Genomic DNA, 16,660 nt, shown 5'->3' with positions numbered 1-16,660 from the left:
GTGTAGTAGGATACGGGTATGGGAGACACATTTACATAAGAAAGTAAGTGCCAGAAGATAAACAGTCTTTAAGTTGGGGATTTAGGGCTCAGAACCTCACAAATGGAGTAGTTTCTTTCATAAGGAACACTTCAATGCAGGTTTATAAAATCTGCCTGAAAGCCTTTTTAGGTGGACAGTTTTCTCTCTTCAGTGGCATGACAAGTACCAAACTGGCCTCTCTGATAGCAAAAGATTGTGAAAAATTTGGAACGTTTCTGGAAAGAGCATTCCTCATCCAATATCTCATTTATCAAAGAAAGTGCTGGCTGGTTACTGGCAACTGTAGGAAAAACAGTGCAAATCATGAAAATGCTTTTAGCAGGAAAAGTGAAAGTTTCCGCAGAATGGCTTCATGTGGCGTTCTCCTGGTAGTAAGCCAGGCCCTCTGTAAGCAGACCACTTTCAGCAGAACTACCTTTATTCCAATAACCTTCCATCTGTGTTGTGGCTTAATCTCAGAAGCACCATCACGAATTCTGTGAGTTGGTTGCTGGACTAAGGAAGCATGATCTACTGATTAAAAATTAAATGGAACCAAGATTTTCTTTATAAGTCAAACTTCTCTACATATCACATCTGAGTGATAAGTTCCTATAATGTCCCAATACTAAAACCCTGGTAACTTAATGGCACAATAATGAGAACCACGTAGTGGATTATGGAAGTTAGCTTCATTACTTAATGGCTGTACCTCAAAGCATCACTGGGCGTTGATAGCAGCATTGAAAATATTGTTGACCTGAAATTACAAATTAAACCTAAGCTTAAGAAATTTTTATTTTTAGCCCATGCCTTTCCACTGTTATCCACACAAAGGATATCGTTTTTAAAAGAAAGTTATAAATAATGGATTGATAAGCTAAGGGTAATAAATGAAGGAAAGAATTTTTTTTTCTATTCAAAGTGCTATATATAGGGATTTTCACTAGTTTTTTTGGAAATGATAGCTAATCAAATGATAAGCATTTTATAGCCAGAGATTTTATGACTAATTTCATTCCACTGAGATGAATACATGTTAGTTTTTCTCATTCAAGTACATGCTATTTCAGCCATGCAACAGCTGTCATGCTGGACTGTGGGGTGTTTTTTCCCAAACATTTTCAGAGATTAGATTCACGTTTCCCCAACTTAAAAATGTTACTTTACATTTAAATCAATAAATCTAGACAAAAACAATGGGAAATAACCTGCGCAAGTAGAGATTGATATTTTAGATTTATTATTTTGAGTATTAATTTTCAAATTAGAAGCAAAGTAGTCTTGTTACCTTGTCACCGAAGGGCTCAAAAAATTCCCCCCACTGCTAATTAAGCTGACAAATAAGCAAAACATTAGCTGAAATTATAAAACAACATGGATTAGCAGCCCTTCTCCCAATATTTTATAAATCTAACCGCCGTCAGGACTGATTTGAAGGAGCACATATTCAATGTCAGCTTCAGAGTCCTTAAACCTTTGGTTCATATTTAGCACTAAATTTTAAACCAGATATTAAGTTCCTATATGATCTGAAGGACTTCAGTTTTAGAAGCAAGTAAAAGAGACTACATTAGAATCTTAGATTTTTAGGGCTTGGTTTTATTAAAAAGTTTCATTCTCATTATCTTCTATAATGTAAAGTTTCAACATAATGTCCTTGTTCACTAAAAGAGATTATATTAGAATTCCCAGGGTCATAGGTTCAGTGAGCTCTTGCCTTGATGCCCAGATCATTTGTTCATGGGATTAAATTCTGTGTTTAATGTAATCACTATGGCTGCCTATTTAATTAACCTTCTTTTTGTGAACTTTTAAGACTTGGGGTACCCAGTCAGCATCTCATGAATCCTGTCTGCTCGGTTTCTTGTATATGTCAGCAACATAGGGAGCATTGAGAGGATGCAAAGCGGTCATTGTAACTCTTTAAAAAATGTTACCAACACAGATAATTCAGTAAATCGTGGTTCCGACCCAACAATATAAATAAGTGAAGCATTTATTCAGAGTATTTTAGTCACTATGACTCACTGTGGAATCGGGCCATTTATGAATTACTGTTACCAGATCTGACACTCTTGTTGGAGACGGCTGGAAAATTTTCCATGATGCCAAGGCAAATGATTCAAGAAGGTGGTATTTAATTTTACATATAATTGACATTTTTATCCCAAACCCACACCAATGCAATATTTGCACTTTATGTTAAATGTAACTCTGATATCTTCTTTGCTCAGTGGAATTGGCATTCTCGCATGAATTAAAAGTGCCAAGTTCTGAATAGCTCTCATTGAATGTTGACATCACAGATGTCATTTACAATAGTGAAACAGGCTCAAAATAGCAAAGCATTTCCCCTTTTCACTTGTACTGTAAGATGCTCTGAAACTTTTCAAAAGAAAGAGGGTCCCAAGTGACAGAGTTTTCTCTCTTTCTGCAGTTGGTGTAGAAGTGCTATTTTCTTTTTGATGTTCTGTGTCCGTAGGTGAACCTTTTACCTGCCAGGCCCAGGTTTGGACTTAGGCAGACCCCAGGTGACCATCACAACCCGCGCTGCCCAAATGGTGAGGCCTGCCTCCATCCTATCCTTTCTTCCCCCTCTCTCCTTCTTCTGCTAAGTGGTCAGTGCAATGTTTCCTTTCCTCTCCCTTTGTAATCTTTGATTTATTAGCTTGCCTCAGTTACCTTAGTCTTTTTCAGAGTAGCTAGGTTAGTTTACTCTGTCTGCCATAACGAAGTGCCACAGACTGGGTGGCTTAAACAACAGAAGTCTATTTCCTCACAGTTCTGGAGGCCAGAAGTCTGAGGTCAAGGCATCAGCAGGCTGGGTGTCTTCAAGGCCCTCACTCCCTGGTTTGTAGATGGTCATCTTCTCCCTGTGTCTTCACATGGTCTTCCCTCTGTGTGTAGTTGTGTCCCAGTCTCCTCCTCTTATCAGGACACCAGTCATGTTGGATTAGGAGCCACCCTAACAATCTTAGTTTAATTTAATCACCAGTTTAAAGATCCTTCTCCACACACAGTCACCTTCAGAGGTAATTGGGGTACATGGGAATGTGGGGGGAACACAGTTCAGCCCATAACAGTAGCCCAAGATGGATATCATAATACCTGCTGGTCAGAGGCAACATTCAGTTCACATCCCATTGACCTCCTTGGAAGGTTCTGGGGAACCGCTCATTGTCTTGTGGCTACGAGAGGAACCATGATGGGAGGAAGGCCCCAAGACGTATGCCTTCCACTCAGCCAAGTTCTCATCATGACACCTCTGAAGGGCAACAACATAAGATTTGCTGAGCACCTATTACGTACCAATGCTGTGCTGGGCATTTTACACACATTTATCTGATTGAATCCTTACAACAGTCCTAAAACGTAGGAACTGCCAGTATTCTCATTGGTGAGCCAAGGAAACCAGGGTTTGGAGGAGATAGTAAATGATTTGCTCAAGATCTCACAGCAAGTAAAGAAAAATGCTGGGATTCAAACCCAGAGCTACATCTGACGCCAACACTGATGATTTTTCCATAGCACCTGTTCGCTTCTCTGTAGAAAACAAGTGTGTTGATTGATCACTTTTTATCAGTAATCCCCAAATTACCCTACCTGCAGATCTAATTTTTCACTTTGTGTTCCTCTTGGCCAAGTCAAGACCAGATTAGTAAACTTTTTTCAGAAAAAAAAAATATATGTATATATATGTTTTATTTCTTTCTTTACTAACTCTAGGTAGAACTCTGTATCCTTAGAATATTCACTGCAATGACTCCCAGAAAAGAAATTAATATATTCTTTTTAATCATTTCAAAGTATTTTGATTATCTATTGCTGTGTCATAAACTACCCCAAAAGTTAATGACTTTAAAAAAAAAAGTTACTTTCTCTGTCACAATTCTGTGGTTTACTGGGTTCATTTGGATGGTTTATTTGTTCCAGTTGATGCTCGCTTGGGCTGCAGTCACCTAGGGCTTCAACTGGGCTAGAATGTTCAAGATCACTTGTTCACATGTCTGACGTTTTGGTCAAGGAGAACTACAAGAGGGCTTAACTCAGACAGCTGAGCATCACTTTTCTCCATGTCGGTCCCAAACTGCTTCTTCCTCAAATGGTCACCATTACAGCAGAGAGATCATAATGTGGCTACTTAGGACTCCCAAAAGCAGAAGCTGCCAGGACTTTTTAAGGCTTAGGTTAAGTACTGGCATAATATCCCTTTCACTGCATTGTCTTGGTTAAAGTGAATCCCAGGCCAGCCCATATTCAGTATAGCGGGGAATACCCAAAGCCACGAATACTGAATGATGTGACTTTAAAAGGCTATTCCTTAGAGACTAGCTGCCACCCCATGTTTGCTGAAGAAGAGAAATGGGATAAAATGACATTAGCTGCATATTACATACTAAGTCATTTATCAATATAGAACTAAATGGGGGAATAGTTTTGAAACACTTTTCCCCTTCCTTCGAAAACAAGGAGTGTTTTGGGGGTAATAATGTTTAAGTAATATCCGTGAAAAGAACTTACACAAATGCAGCTTATTTAATCTTTGTTGGAAACAAGGTCCCCTGGAGACAAATCAGACATTTTCCCTAGATCACTGCTGTGATGAGAACCTGCAAATCCTTGAGCATCAATTAAGGAACATAGTAAGACATCAGTTTCACTAGTACCAGACTTGCTCTCTCTAAGCTACAATTGACATGGCTTTGTGCAGTGACCAAAATGGGAGTAGTTTTTGTGGCTCCTTCTTTGAGTCAGGCCATTTTCTTGAAAGAAGAAAAGGAAGGAAAGAAAGGAGGAATGGAGGGAGGGAATAAGAGAAGAAGCCACATGAAAAGACAAAACAAAACAAAATAAAGAACTGTACACAATTCACCAGTAACAGGGTGAATTTGTATTCTATTTGGGTTCAATTAATATAATCTTTAGCATTTGTTAAGTAGCAAGAACTGTTACCTGATATAAACGTACGTTATATCATTTACTCAAGTATAATCAGTAATCCTTTCTCTAAAGAATTAGCTTTCATGGGTCTTAAAATTATCTTTAATTTTAAGATTTTTTATAAGAAATATGCAGGCATCCCACATGACAGATATAGCTTGTGACAAAATGTCTTTTGTTTATGATCGGTGTGATTTTGCTATTTGTGAGTATACTCATGGAAAATGTTATGTGTTGCCAGCTAAAGATATATGTGTGAGACATAGAATGATTTAGATGAGGGTCAACAAACCATGGCCCACTAGCCAAATCTGGCCCACTGCCTGGTTTTTTAAATAAAGTTTTATTAGAACACAGCCACACCTTGTTTATTTACATAATGTCTATGACTGCTCTCTAACTACATCACCAGGATTGAGTAGTTGGGACAGAGATTGTATGGCACACAAAACTTAAAATATTTACTACTCTGTCCCTTAATAGGAAAAAGTTTGGTGACCCCTGATGGAGATGATGAGTCTGGCCTTTTTTGGTTTTTTTAAGTTGCACAAGAGTTTCTCTTTGTTTATTTTCTGTTTACTGGTTGGTTGATGGCTTAGAGATTCTAAGGTCAAAAAGTGTAAAAGTGGTATGGGAGGAAGAGGGCCCAGGGAGAGCATTTGGGCAGAAGGAACTGCATGGCTAGAGACCCAGAAATATGACAGAAGACAGAGTATTCAGGTAGTTATTTGAAATGAGAGTGGCTAGAGTTTAAAATCTAAGGGAACGGGTGGTTACGGTAGAACTTGTAGAAGTAGTTATGGTAGAATTTGGAGCAGTCGACTAGATCCAGATTGTGATGGGTTGTGTTTTGTTTTTTAAATAAGGAGCGATGTAAGAATCCTCGAGTGGCAGGATAAAGAATGGATTGGAGGAAGATCAAAAGTACAATAGTTCTAAAACTGGATTCTAATTGAACTTTGTCATATGCATCTCTAGTTTTACATGTTCAAAATAGATCTCTGTGAACTAGAAATGTTAGCATCAGTGTTTTCTGCTATTATTCATCTTTTGGAAATGGAAAGTGCTTTAAAAAGAGAAAGCAATATAATTGAGGGACCACACACAGTTCTTTCAAGTCTCTTGCAGTTCTTCATTTCTGTGATTCTGACTTTCCAAACTAGTCAATTAATTTTGAGTTGACCTAACCATAATAGCCAGTATCCTAAAATTTCCCTCAAATTTACTATTGTTAGGATTGATTCAAAGAGCAGTCATGATCAAAAAGTGCTTGGAAAGGGCCTCTGAAAAATCCCCTTAGGAAATACCATAGGCAGTTTGGGAGTGGTTCCCCCCACCCAAGTTGTCCCAAACTTATCCTGCTGAAGGTAGATCATTTCCACTTGAGTTGCGGGGGTCATAGGTCCCAGGCGGTGGGCACGATGCTTGCACTAGAGAAAACCACTGAAGGTGGCACCAAATTGCTCCATTGGTATGATTTCATCTAAAAGGAAGAGGATTAAGTAAGTCAGTGACGATCTCATCCCAGACTCTTTCAGGGTGAGGGTGAGGACTGGCCAAAATGCTCAGGCTAGTGAAGTGTAAGGAAGTTGACAGGAGGGCAGGTGGTTCTGAATGCTCACGTGGGGAAGACTCTCTTTCTGGAAAACGGGTTTGATCCGACTTCACTCTTTTTAAGCAGTAAAGCTGTATGTCTTAGGAACCTTTATTGGAGACGCCCAGACTAGAGATGTGTGTATTTAGCATAAAGGAGACCAGCAATGGAGAGCAGCACACCTGCCCCCAGAACCGCAGCTGAGCTGCTGCTGTTTTGCTTCCCTTAGCAGGTGGTACAAAGCACAACACAAACAGTGCGAACTAGATTGCCAGTGCCCAGATCCTAACTCTGCTTCTTAGCTGGCCGTGGGGCCCAGACTTCAGTTTCCTGAGCTGTTGTGCCAAGACGATAATCACAGATCAGTGAGTATTAAAGGAGATGGAGAATGCAAAGCGTCTAGAACAGGGCTGTTGCCACCACTACTGTTGTGGTTATTCCCGTTATTTATATTCGTTAAGAATTTGGCTGCTAGGAACAGAGGTGCCAAAAATAGCCCAATGAGAGGTTATCTTATTGTGAAACATGAAGTAAGGAGGTAGGCTGTGACAGGCTTCAGTTTAGCAGTTGAAGAATTCAGGCCCAAGATCTCTGCAGTTGTCTTGGCCTTTCCCTTGTGATTGCCTCTTAGTTCCAAAGTGGCTGCTCTGTCTCTAGCATCATGTGCTCCTTCCAGGCAGAAAGGACTGAAGGGCAAAGGGCAACAAGATATTACCAACTGAGTGTACCAGTTTGTAAGGCATTTTCCTGTTAAGCCCAACCCAGCAACTTGTGCTTAGATGACATTAGTCAGAAATTAGTCACCTTACTCCCCTCCCCCACCCATGACGGAGGCTGTGTGCTTTATGCTCCAACAAAATCAAAATCCTCTTTATGAAGGAGAAAGGGAGAACGAGTATCAGGTGGGCACTGGCAGCCCCTGCCACGTTAATTTCAATGTTGTTGTTATTGCCGTCATTACTGTTGTTATCTTAAAACTGTCATCTTTCTCTGCTGTAAAGTTCCCAGAGACAGAATCCATAGAAAGAGAGTCTCTCTCTCTCTCTCTTTTAAAACACTTCTTGACTCTGTCAACATCAATCCTGAAAATAGCACCAGAGGAATATGCCAATAGTAGACTCACCTATATTGCAGTTGGTCGGGTTCTGTTTTAGCCTTTGACATTACCTTTATGTTCTAAGCAGCTGAAGGGAATATGAAACATTAACTCAAGTAAATTACCTAGATTTTTGATGGGACTGAGGCAGAGTTATACAATTCAAAATAAGGCTAGAAATTAAGAACCAAGCTACTCTAAAGGAAATCATTTAATTGCTAAGACTTTAAATAAGTCATTCTTTTATACTATTACAGAAACTTAAAGAACTTTTGGAGTATTTATGGGCCACTGTTATTCTTGTTTGGAAATAAAGTTAATTTATGGCAGAAAAAGCATTTGTCTGAAGCATATCTCTGTAATTCTTTCTTTCTGGAAGCCTATTTACTCTCTTTTTTGAAACAGGAATATAGCCACTTATTTCTTTCCTCGCTGAAATCCTCTCCAGTCTTTACTACTCTAAATTGTTCATTGTATACCAGCCACGGCCTTTGCTGGCCTAGGGACCCAGTCCTTTCTGTTCTGTTCAGGGGTGTCAGTGTTGTTATAATGGCATGATTGGCAGAAGCCAGTGATGGAGATTGTGCAAGAAGCTTCTTTGTAATCTATAGCCATTTTGGAAAAAGAGTGAGTGATAAGGATGTGAAAAAGAAAAGAAATAAAGAATGCATAATACAGACATTTAATTATCAAGTATTTATGGACTGCTGTATATGAAAACCTCTGGTGTATAGAAAAGAAGTAAAAGGGGCGTCCTTTGCCCTGAAGTGTAAAATCCCTTGCCCTGAAAGTGTAAAAGAAAGGACATTTCAAGTGGTGAAGTCCTTCCTCTGCCCCTGGACTTCAGGAAGGGAAGAGTGCCTGGGGCCCAAAGCACGTTGGTTTTGGGGGGTCTGTCATGTTGGGCTTTAGGAAAGCCAAGTCAAGAAAGTTTGATGAAATGCAGTGAGAAACAAGGAGTTTGATGAAATGCAGTAGGAAACAAGGAGCCAGCGGAGGTTTTGAGCTGGGGCCAGTTAGTGTTCAGGGAAGGTGTGTAAGGTACAGAGACTGCTTTAGGCAATGACGGTGGTGGCTGGAGCACAGGTTGGAATGGCAGCCTCCCCGTCTTCATAGCATTGGCTGGAGACTCATCTCTTTCTCCTCTGCAGCTGTCTCCCAGGCAGCTGCCTACCCACTGGGAGCACTGGCCACCTTGGCTCAGGGCCACTGTTTCAGTTCACCTTTCCCAGGGACTGTGCAACAGCCCTGTAAATTCATAACAGGAAGCTAGAAATTTCACTTTAATATATTTGGCCCAGAGTAACTTTTTTGGTAGTAACAACAAGTAATGTTCATAGAAAAATATGGCACTTGGCTTTTATAATATTGTTATCAAAGATTAAAAACATTCTGAGGGGTGGGGTGGGTGGCGGTGGGGTTAGCTCAGTGGTAGAGCACTTGTTTAACATGCACAAGGTCCTGAGTTCAATCCCCAGCACTGCCATTAAAAATAAATAAACCGAATTACCTCCCCCAACCCAGAAAAAAAAAAAAGATTAAAAAATTCCTTTAACATCTCCAACTTGCCCTTCAAAAGATTTTATCAACGTAAGACTCTAGCCATTTCTACCCTTTAAATCTTTGAGTATAAGGAAGTCTTTTTTCTCTTAAATCTTAAATTATCTCAACATTTGCCCTCTCAAATGCTTTCTGGAGTTAGTGGAAAAGTCCATCCCAACTGTTCCCCTCATTTTCTGGTTATAAATTCTGATTATGTGTGCTGTCTGCTTTGATCTGATTTAAGAGACTTTTAAACTTTTCCAATATGTCTTTGTAAAAGTGAAGTCCTATCTTCTAAATAACTTTAGTTGTTCTTTTCTTATATGATTAATTTCATTTTGGAGCTTGTCTAACTGAAATGTGTGTGAAGTAAAGCATCAAGAACTTCCCAAGCAGTAAATATGTCTGCCTGTCTTTCTTTCTTTCTTTTCTTTCTTTTCTTCCTGCCTACCTACCTTTTCTCTCTTTTCTCTCTTTCTCTTTCTTTCTCTTTCTTTGTTAATTCCTTGAGTTTAATTTTCAGTATCCTTTTATGGGGTCAGTCTCCAGTGATGGCCTCCTGGACAGCATTGCTTCTTGGGCCCAAGTCTTTAGGGGACCATCAGGACACACTATGCAATCCCTTTCCTGAGTCGCTGTTTATTGTTAGAGAACTCACTCAGTGAGGCTGCTTTGATTTCTTTCTCGTGAATACCCAAGATGACCCTGTTGAACTTCGCTGTCTCCTTTTTAGCCCACATTCCCCATTTCATTGTGTGAGGCCTTACCCATCTGTTTCTAAGAACATCACAAGTATCTGTGGCGCTATTTGAAAGTACACGTGTCTAGGACTTTCCCAAGACCTAATGAATCAGACTCTCCAGGAATGGGGTCCAAGTATCCATTTGTTTTTTAAAGTTCAATCTGCTATCCAGCCAGATTGAAAATCACTCATCTCAAGAATTGATCATATTTACATTTTCTTTTGTTATTTTAAGGCATTTAAAAAAATATTAAGGACAGAATATGTTCCCTATCAAAAACTTTTCTTCTATAGGGGGCCAGCAAAGGTGAATTTCTAACATGAAGTGTCAGATTCATCTGAGTTTTCTCCTCTGCTTGCCGATGGTTCAGGCGAGCCCTGCAGCCTCACTGTAACTGACTTGTAGCAGAGCCCATCCTGAGCTGCTTTAGGAGAATGTATGATTTATACAAGGTGCTGCGACTTTGTCCATCCACCCGTAAACCTACATACACATTCATCCCAATGAATGGATTTTACTAGCCTCAGTTCTTAGATTAGCAATAGTCTGAGTTTACATGATTGGCCTAAGAACACGAGGAAATCGTGGCTAGAGTGAAACTTAGTTCTGCCAAGTCCAAGTTCCACACTCACTACACTGTGCTATCCTTTCTACTGATTAACACTTGTACTGTTTTGAAATAATTTCAGCCTTATAAAAAAATAGAAAAAAAAAATTAGACCAAGAACATCTCTAAACCTTTTACCCACATTCCCTAAATGTTAATGTTTTACTATGTTACTCAATCGTCCTCTCTTCTCTCCCCTTGTGTATGTTTGTGTATTAATTTACTTATTACACATATTTTTGACAGTAAATTACAAATATGATTCCCTTTTATCTCTCAAAACTTAAGTGTGTTATTTCCTAAAACACAGGTATTCTCTTCCATCACCACAGAACAGTGACTAGAAATCAGGAAATTACAGTACTGCTATCTATGTACAGACGTTTAAATCTTGCCAGTTTCATTCACAAATGTATTTTGTAGCAAAACAAACAAGCAGAACGTTTCTGGTCTAGGATCCATGCAAGGATTACATGCTGTATTTGGTTCTCACTCTTTACTGTCTTTGTCTGCAAAGGTTCTCAGTCTGCCTCTGTCATTCATGACCTGGTTCATTATGCGACTCTCCTCTGATAAGCCGGAAGTGCCCTGGCGGTTTTGGTTCTCACCGTAGGGCATGACGGTATTGCTCAGAAACCCAGGTCTTCGCTGACATACAGCAGGACAGGCCACAGCATTGTGAGAATCTTGGAGACCCAATAATAATGATATTTATGATGTGGTATTTACTCTCTGCTGGGTGCTCTTTTATATATATAAACTTTTTTTTAGTGAGTTATAGTCATTTTACAATGTTGTGTCAAATTCCAGTGTAGAGCACAATTTTTCAGTTATACATGAACATATGTATATTCATAGTCACATTTTTTTCCTGCTGTGAGCTACCACAAGATCTTGTATATATTTCCCTGTGCTAAACAGTATAATCTTGTTTATCTATTCTGCATATGCTGGTCAGTATCTACAAATTTTGAACTCCCAGTCTGTCCCTTCCCACCCCCCACCCCCTTGGCAACTACAAGTTTGTATTCTATGTCTATGAATTGTATTTTGTATTCATGTTCATTCATTTTTTTTTCTGCTTTGTATTTATGTTCATTCATTTTTTTTTTTTTTTTTAGATTCCACATATGAGCGATCTCATATGGTATTTTTCTTTCTCTTTCTGGCTTACTTCACTTAGAATGACATTCTCCAGGGACATCCATGTTGCTGCAAAAGGAGTTATGTTGTCATTTTTATGGCTGAATAGTATTCCATTGTATAAATATACCACATCTTCTTTATCCAGTCATCCGTTGATGGACATTTAGGCTGTTTCCATGTCTTGGCTATTGTAAATAGTGCTGCTATGAACATTGGGGTGCAGGTGTCATCCTGAAGTAGGGTTCCTTCTGGATATATGCCCAGGAGCGGGATTCTTGGGTCATACGATAAGTCTATTCCTAGTCTTTTGAGGAATCTCCATACTGTTTTCCACAGTTGCTTCACCAAACTGCATTCCCACCAGCAGTGTAGGATGGTTCCCCTTTCTCCACAGCCTCTCCAGCATTTGTCATTTGTGGATTTTTGAATGATGGCCATTCTGACTGGTGTGAGGTGATACCTCATTGTAGTTTTGATTTGCATTTCTCTGATAATTAGTGATATTGAGCATTTTTTCATGTGCATATTGATCATTTGTATTTCTTCCTTGGAGAATTGCTTGTTTAGGTCTTCTGCCCATTTTTGGATTGGGTTATTTGTTTTTTTCTTATTAAATTGTGTGAGCTGCTTATATATTCTGGAGATCAAGCCTTTGTTGGTTTCATTTGCAAAAATTTTCTCCCATTCTGTAGGTTGTCTTTTTGTTTTACTTCTGGTTTCCTTTGCTGTGCAGAAGCTTGTAAGTTTCATTAGGTCCCATTTGTTTATTCTTGCTTTTATTTCTATTGCTTGGGTAGACTGTTCTGTGAGAACATTTTTGAGATGTACGCCAGATAATGTTTTGCCTATATTCTCTTCTAGGAGGTTTACATTTAATTCTTTGATCCATTTTTTTTTTTAGTTTATTTTTGTGTATGGTGTAAGGGAGAGTTCTCGCTTCACTGATTTACATGTTGCTGTCCAGTTTTCCCAACACCGTTTGCTGAAGAGACTGTCTTTATTCCATTGCATATTCTTGCCTCCTTTGTTGAAGATTAGTTGACCAAAAGCTTGTGGGTTCATTTCTGGACTCTCTGTTCTGTTCCACTGGTCCGTATGTCTGGGCACTCTTTTAAATGCCCTTCATATGTTGACTCACTTAGTCTTGCCAACAACCTTACGTGTTAGGTCTTACTATGTTATAGATGGTGGAATATGAGAAACAAAAGTTAAGGGACTTACTCAATGTCATCCAGCCAGGAAATGGCAAGGCCAGGAGTAAGATCCCCAACAGCCGGGCTCCATCCCTAGTGTGAGCTCGTGACCAGTGTCAGCAGCACTAGAGTCCTGTGTCCAAGAAAGCTGTTACCACTAAAAACCGCGGGCTCATCAAATGAAAAATGAGACTAATGTGTCTCCTTCCGTTGTCAGGATTGCACAGCATAATCTATTAAAGCATTTAATATGTAACAAGGACTCCATTCTTTAAGAGTAAATAAAATTTTAAATGTAAATACTGAAAAATCATCCTTGACTCACACTGATATGGTAACTCTGAGAGAGTACTTTCCTAATCATCGAGGGTGGGGAGAAGGGAACAGAAGCAACAAACATCTCTTCATATTTTTAGATTTTTTGAGGGGCTGAGGAGGGACTAGCTACAACCAAAACCACCTTCAGGGCAGAAGAGGCAGAAAAGAATGAGTCACAAAACACAATTTTAGAATGAATTTCTGAAAGGACTCCTGTGTCTTTAGCTAATATTAGGGAAAAAAAGGTATATATTTCCCATAAAGAGAAAGGTCAGCATGACTCTATTCCGGGCTGAGGAGTCATTTCCGTCCAACTTTAAAAAGACAGTCATTCTCATCCGTGGGTGGCAGTCCGAGGACTCGAGGTTTTTATAAGAGAACTCTGAGAATGCTGGGTTTCCAGAATTACTGGAATAGATAGTCGTGAAATTTTCATTTTGTCTTAAAACATTTCAAATATGGCCTCAGAACCCGTGGAGAAGATAAATGTGTGTGAAGGAGATAGCTCTTGTGTCTGAGTTGATTCCATTTTATTACTCTGTAGCCTATAAATAGATTTGAGGGTGTACCTTTGCAATCTAAGGACTTTCTGGGCTCTGTCGCTTGGACAGTAGGCAAGGACAGGCTTTCCCTCTCTCTCTTTTTTTTTAATCACAGCTTCAGTGTTTCCTCTGAGCCCTTCTGTCTGGAGAACCCTTTAGCTACCACCTTTTTTTTTCCTCATAACTGTCCACTTCTGAACTCCGTATTTTGGGAGCTGAAAATAAGCGGTGACTTACCTGCAGAGGGAAGACACCACACCGAGAGAGAGAGGGAACGCAGGAGAAGTTCAGAAAGGATTCAGGCTCCTGAGTGAAGGCCTCCTGGTGGTCTCCTCCCTACCCGCCCCACGGTGTTGGCGGCTAATCCTGGGCCTCTGGGCCAGCTCCCATCGTCCATAGCACGCCTCACCCTCACCTTCCCCAAGCCGCCAGTTCTCACCGGAGATCTGTTCATCACTAATTTTACAAGCAGCCTTTTCAACCACATTTTCCACTCAGCCAGTAGGAAAACCCACGCCAACGGAGCCTGGACATAGAAGCCCATGGCCACAGGCAGAAGTGTTGCAGGATGGGAATGTGGGGTCCCTTGTTCAAAACTCATTATGAATTTCAAGAGAGAGACCATGGAACATTCAACCAGGCATAGGTCCTCCTAAGCACGTGGCCTCGTGCGTCGGCCCAGTTTACCCATCTATGAAGCCACCCCTGCCTGTCAGGGCCCCCAGTGAGTTGAAAATTGTTTCTCTTCTGAACAGGCTGATATATTTAAAATTCGATATCATATCATTGGAACACTAACAAAATTGTACCTCAGCCAAATTCAGATTGACTAGGTTTTATCTGAATATCTAGCTAGTGTAATGGCACAGGTATGCATGTTCTAATTTGGTGATGGAACTCCACGACAGTAGGATAGATAAATCCTGTAAATGTTCACGCACATCTATACTCTGATTTCAAAGGAGAAAAAAAAAATCCCCAAGTATTTTTGTTACTCAATCAACATTAAGAACCACTGGAAAATAGGTGCCTGCCCTTCACCTCCCAAGTGTTGGATTCAGCTGTCTGTGGTGGAGCTCAGGCATCAGGGCAGTGAGCTACGCCAGAAACTCTGATCCAAAGCCAGAGTTAATAACACGTGCAAGGGGATTTCATGCAAGCTCCATATGCTAGACGTTCCATGGGGAGGGTAGTGGACGCAGGCAAGAATCACGAGTAGTGGGACCCATTTTTGCCATGCAGTGTACTTCGGGCAAAGGTGAGACATTCTCTGGAAGCTTTTCTTGAGTCTACACTTGAAGCAATTGCGTAAAATTTACCTTTGTTTGAATTACATGGTTACAGAACTTGCAGTAATTTATATACAGTCATCAGCAAATGTGGGGTTTCTCTGTGGAAAGTCACAGAGCCAGGGTGGCTTAGGGTTGGAAGATAGAGATTCAAGTTCCAGCCCTGCTAACTTAGCAAGCTCCCCAATTTCTTACATAGGAACATCACAGGACCTCTGAGTCTCAGGATCCTGCTCTTTATTGAGATAAAGGGACCAGCTCCACAGAGCTGTTGCGAGGAAGACGAGGTTTATATATGAAATTAGATTGTACACTGTGAAGTAGCTGATAAATGCAAGCTATGTCTTACTTAAATCTAACAGGGACAGAGCAAGACAGGACAAGTCCTCGAGTTAATCTTGCTGGTAAAGCGTCATTACGCATTGGCATGGCAGTCGTATATTTCAGCTGTTCCTTTGTCTGTGTCCCGTCTAACTTGTCCTAAAAACTCAAGTTAAACAGTAACCCTTTTATGAAATATTTTGTGTTCCCACTGGCAATTAAGTATTTCCACTTACACCTTAGCACACTAGAGTGATTTTATTTGATTACATGGGTTTTCCTCTTTCTGGGCTGTGAGCTTTCTGAGGACCCCATCAGTGAATTATCATGAATGGGATGAGCTCAGTTTGTTAGATTGGCCGGAGGAGGGAAAGGAATTAAGTACAGATGGGAGGAGCTTAGATCATTTAAGACGTTTCGACGTATGAAGGCAAAATTTTCTTAAGAACAGGGATCTTGTCTGCCTGAACCCCTCCATCCCCGAGTTCCTAGTCAGTGCTGGGCACAGAGTAGGTAGCTTGGGAGAAATTTGCAAATAGAAGAAAAGAAGAAAGGCCAGCTCTAGGCAAAGGACTTCTCCTGCCATGTTTTGTATTTGGTGGTATAATTCCAGCATCTCTTGGCCTTACAGCATTCCCTCATCCCAGTGCTGAGTCATCAGCACCTCCACAAGGCCTGATCCTCACCCACTGGTCGTGCTGGAACCCCCTGTTCCTTATCCGAAGGATGGATCCTGCACCCCATTGCTGTAGGACTGTTCCATGCTCCCCCATACTTTGCTAGTTTAGTAACCATAAATCCCTGTAACAAGTTATGGGCATTAAAGAGCCACCTTACAGAGGAAGGAAATATTTGATCCCCGAAGCATTTAAACCAAAGGACCAATCCAATAATGACCACGTCAGGCATTGTGGCTGACTGAATAGGTGGGTTTCAGATCACCCTCTGCCACCTCTCACCTGGTCTGTATGGGGTCAACACTAGAGGAGGAAAATGAGCATTTCTTTGGAAAAGGTAGCCCTTGACAGACAGCTAGTAGGAGTCCTGATTTTATGAAATCTCAGTTTTTTAAAGGTTTCGTAGTGACGCAAGCTGGGGATAGTATGTCACAGTTTTATTATCATAAGGGCCTTTTCTTAGGATGTGGGAGTCATTGGTGGCTAAGTAAAACAGCAGGATTCTGTGGTCTGTAAGAGTTAGTACCTTCAAGAAATCCTCAGTCTTTCAGAGCAGTCTGATACTGACAGTCTCTGGGAGAAAAATACAGACTTAAAATATGAACCAAAATATCTGCCTTGGTCCCA

At 40.4% G+C, this 16,660-nt stretch overlaps 1 protein-coding gene across 5 annotated transcripts in view; it reads left to right on the top strand.

Moving 5' to 3' along the window:
* The window catches only part of NME7 (NME/NM23 family member 7), a 172,010-nt gene that overhangs the window by 152,208 nt on the left and 3,142 nt on the right, over positions 1 to 16,660 (top strand). For 2 of the 5 annotated variants that reach the window (XM_010953829.3, XM_010953831.3), the window contains exon 12: positions 2,507 to 2,585. The exons of the other annotated variants lie outside the window; for them this stretch is intronic. In XM_010953829.3, the coding sequence (XP_010952131.1) occupies positions 2,507 to 2,585 (79 nt within the window). The remainder of the gene's footprint in view (positions 1 to 2,506; positions 2,586 to 16,660) is intronic. 5 annotated transcript variants of the gene reach the window in all.

This window comes from Camelus bactrianus, chromosome 21 (assembly GCF_048773025.1).
Source record: "Camelus bactrianus isolate YW-2024 breed Bactrian camel chromosome 21, ASM4877302v1, whole genome shotgun sequence".
Classification (NCBI taxonomy): Eukaryota; Metazoa; Chordata; class Mammalia; order Artiodactyla; family Camelidae; genus Camelus; species Camelus bactrianus.
Note: the sequence above shows the minus strand (reverse complement) of the source record. Positions and strands in the feature narration are given on the sequence as shown.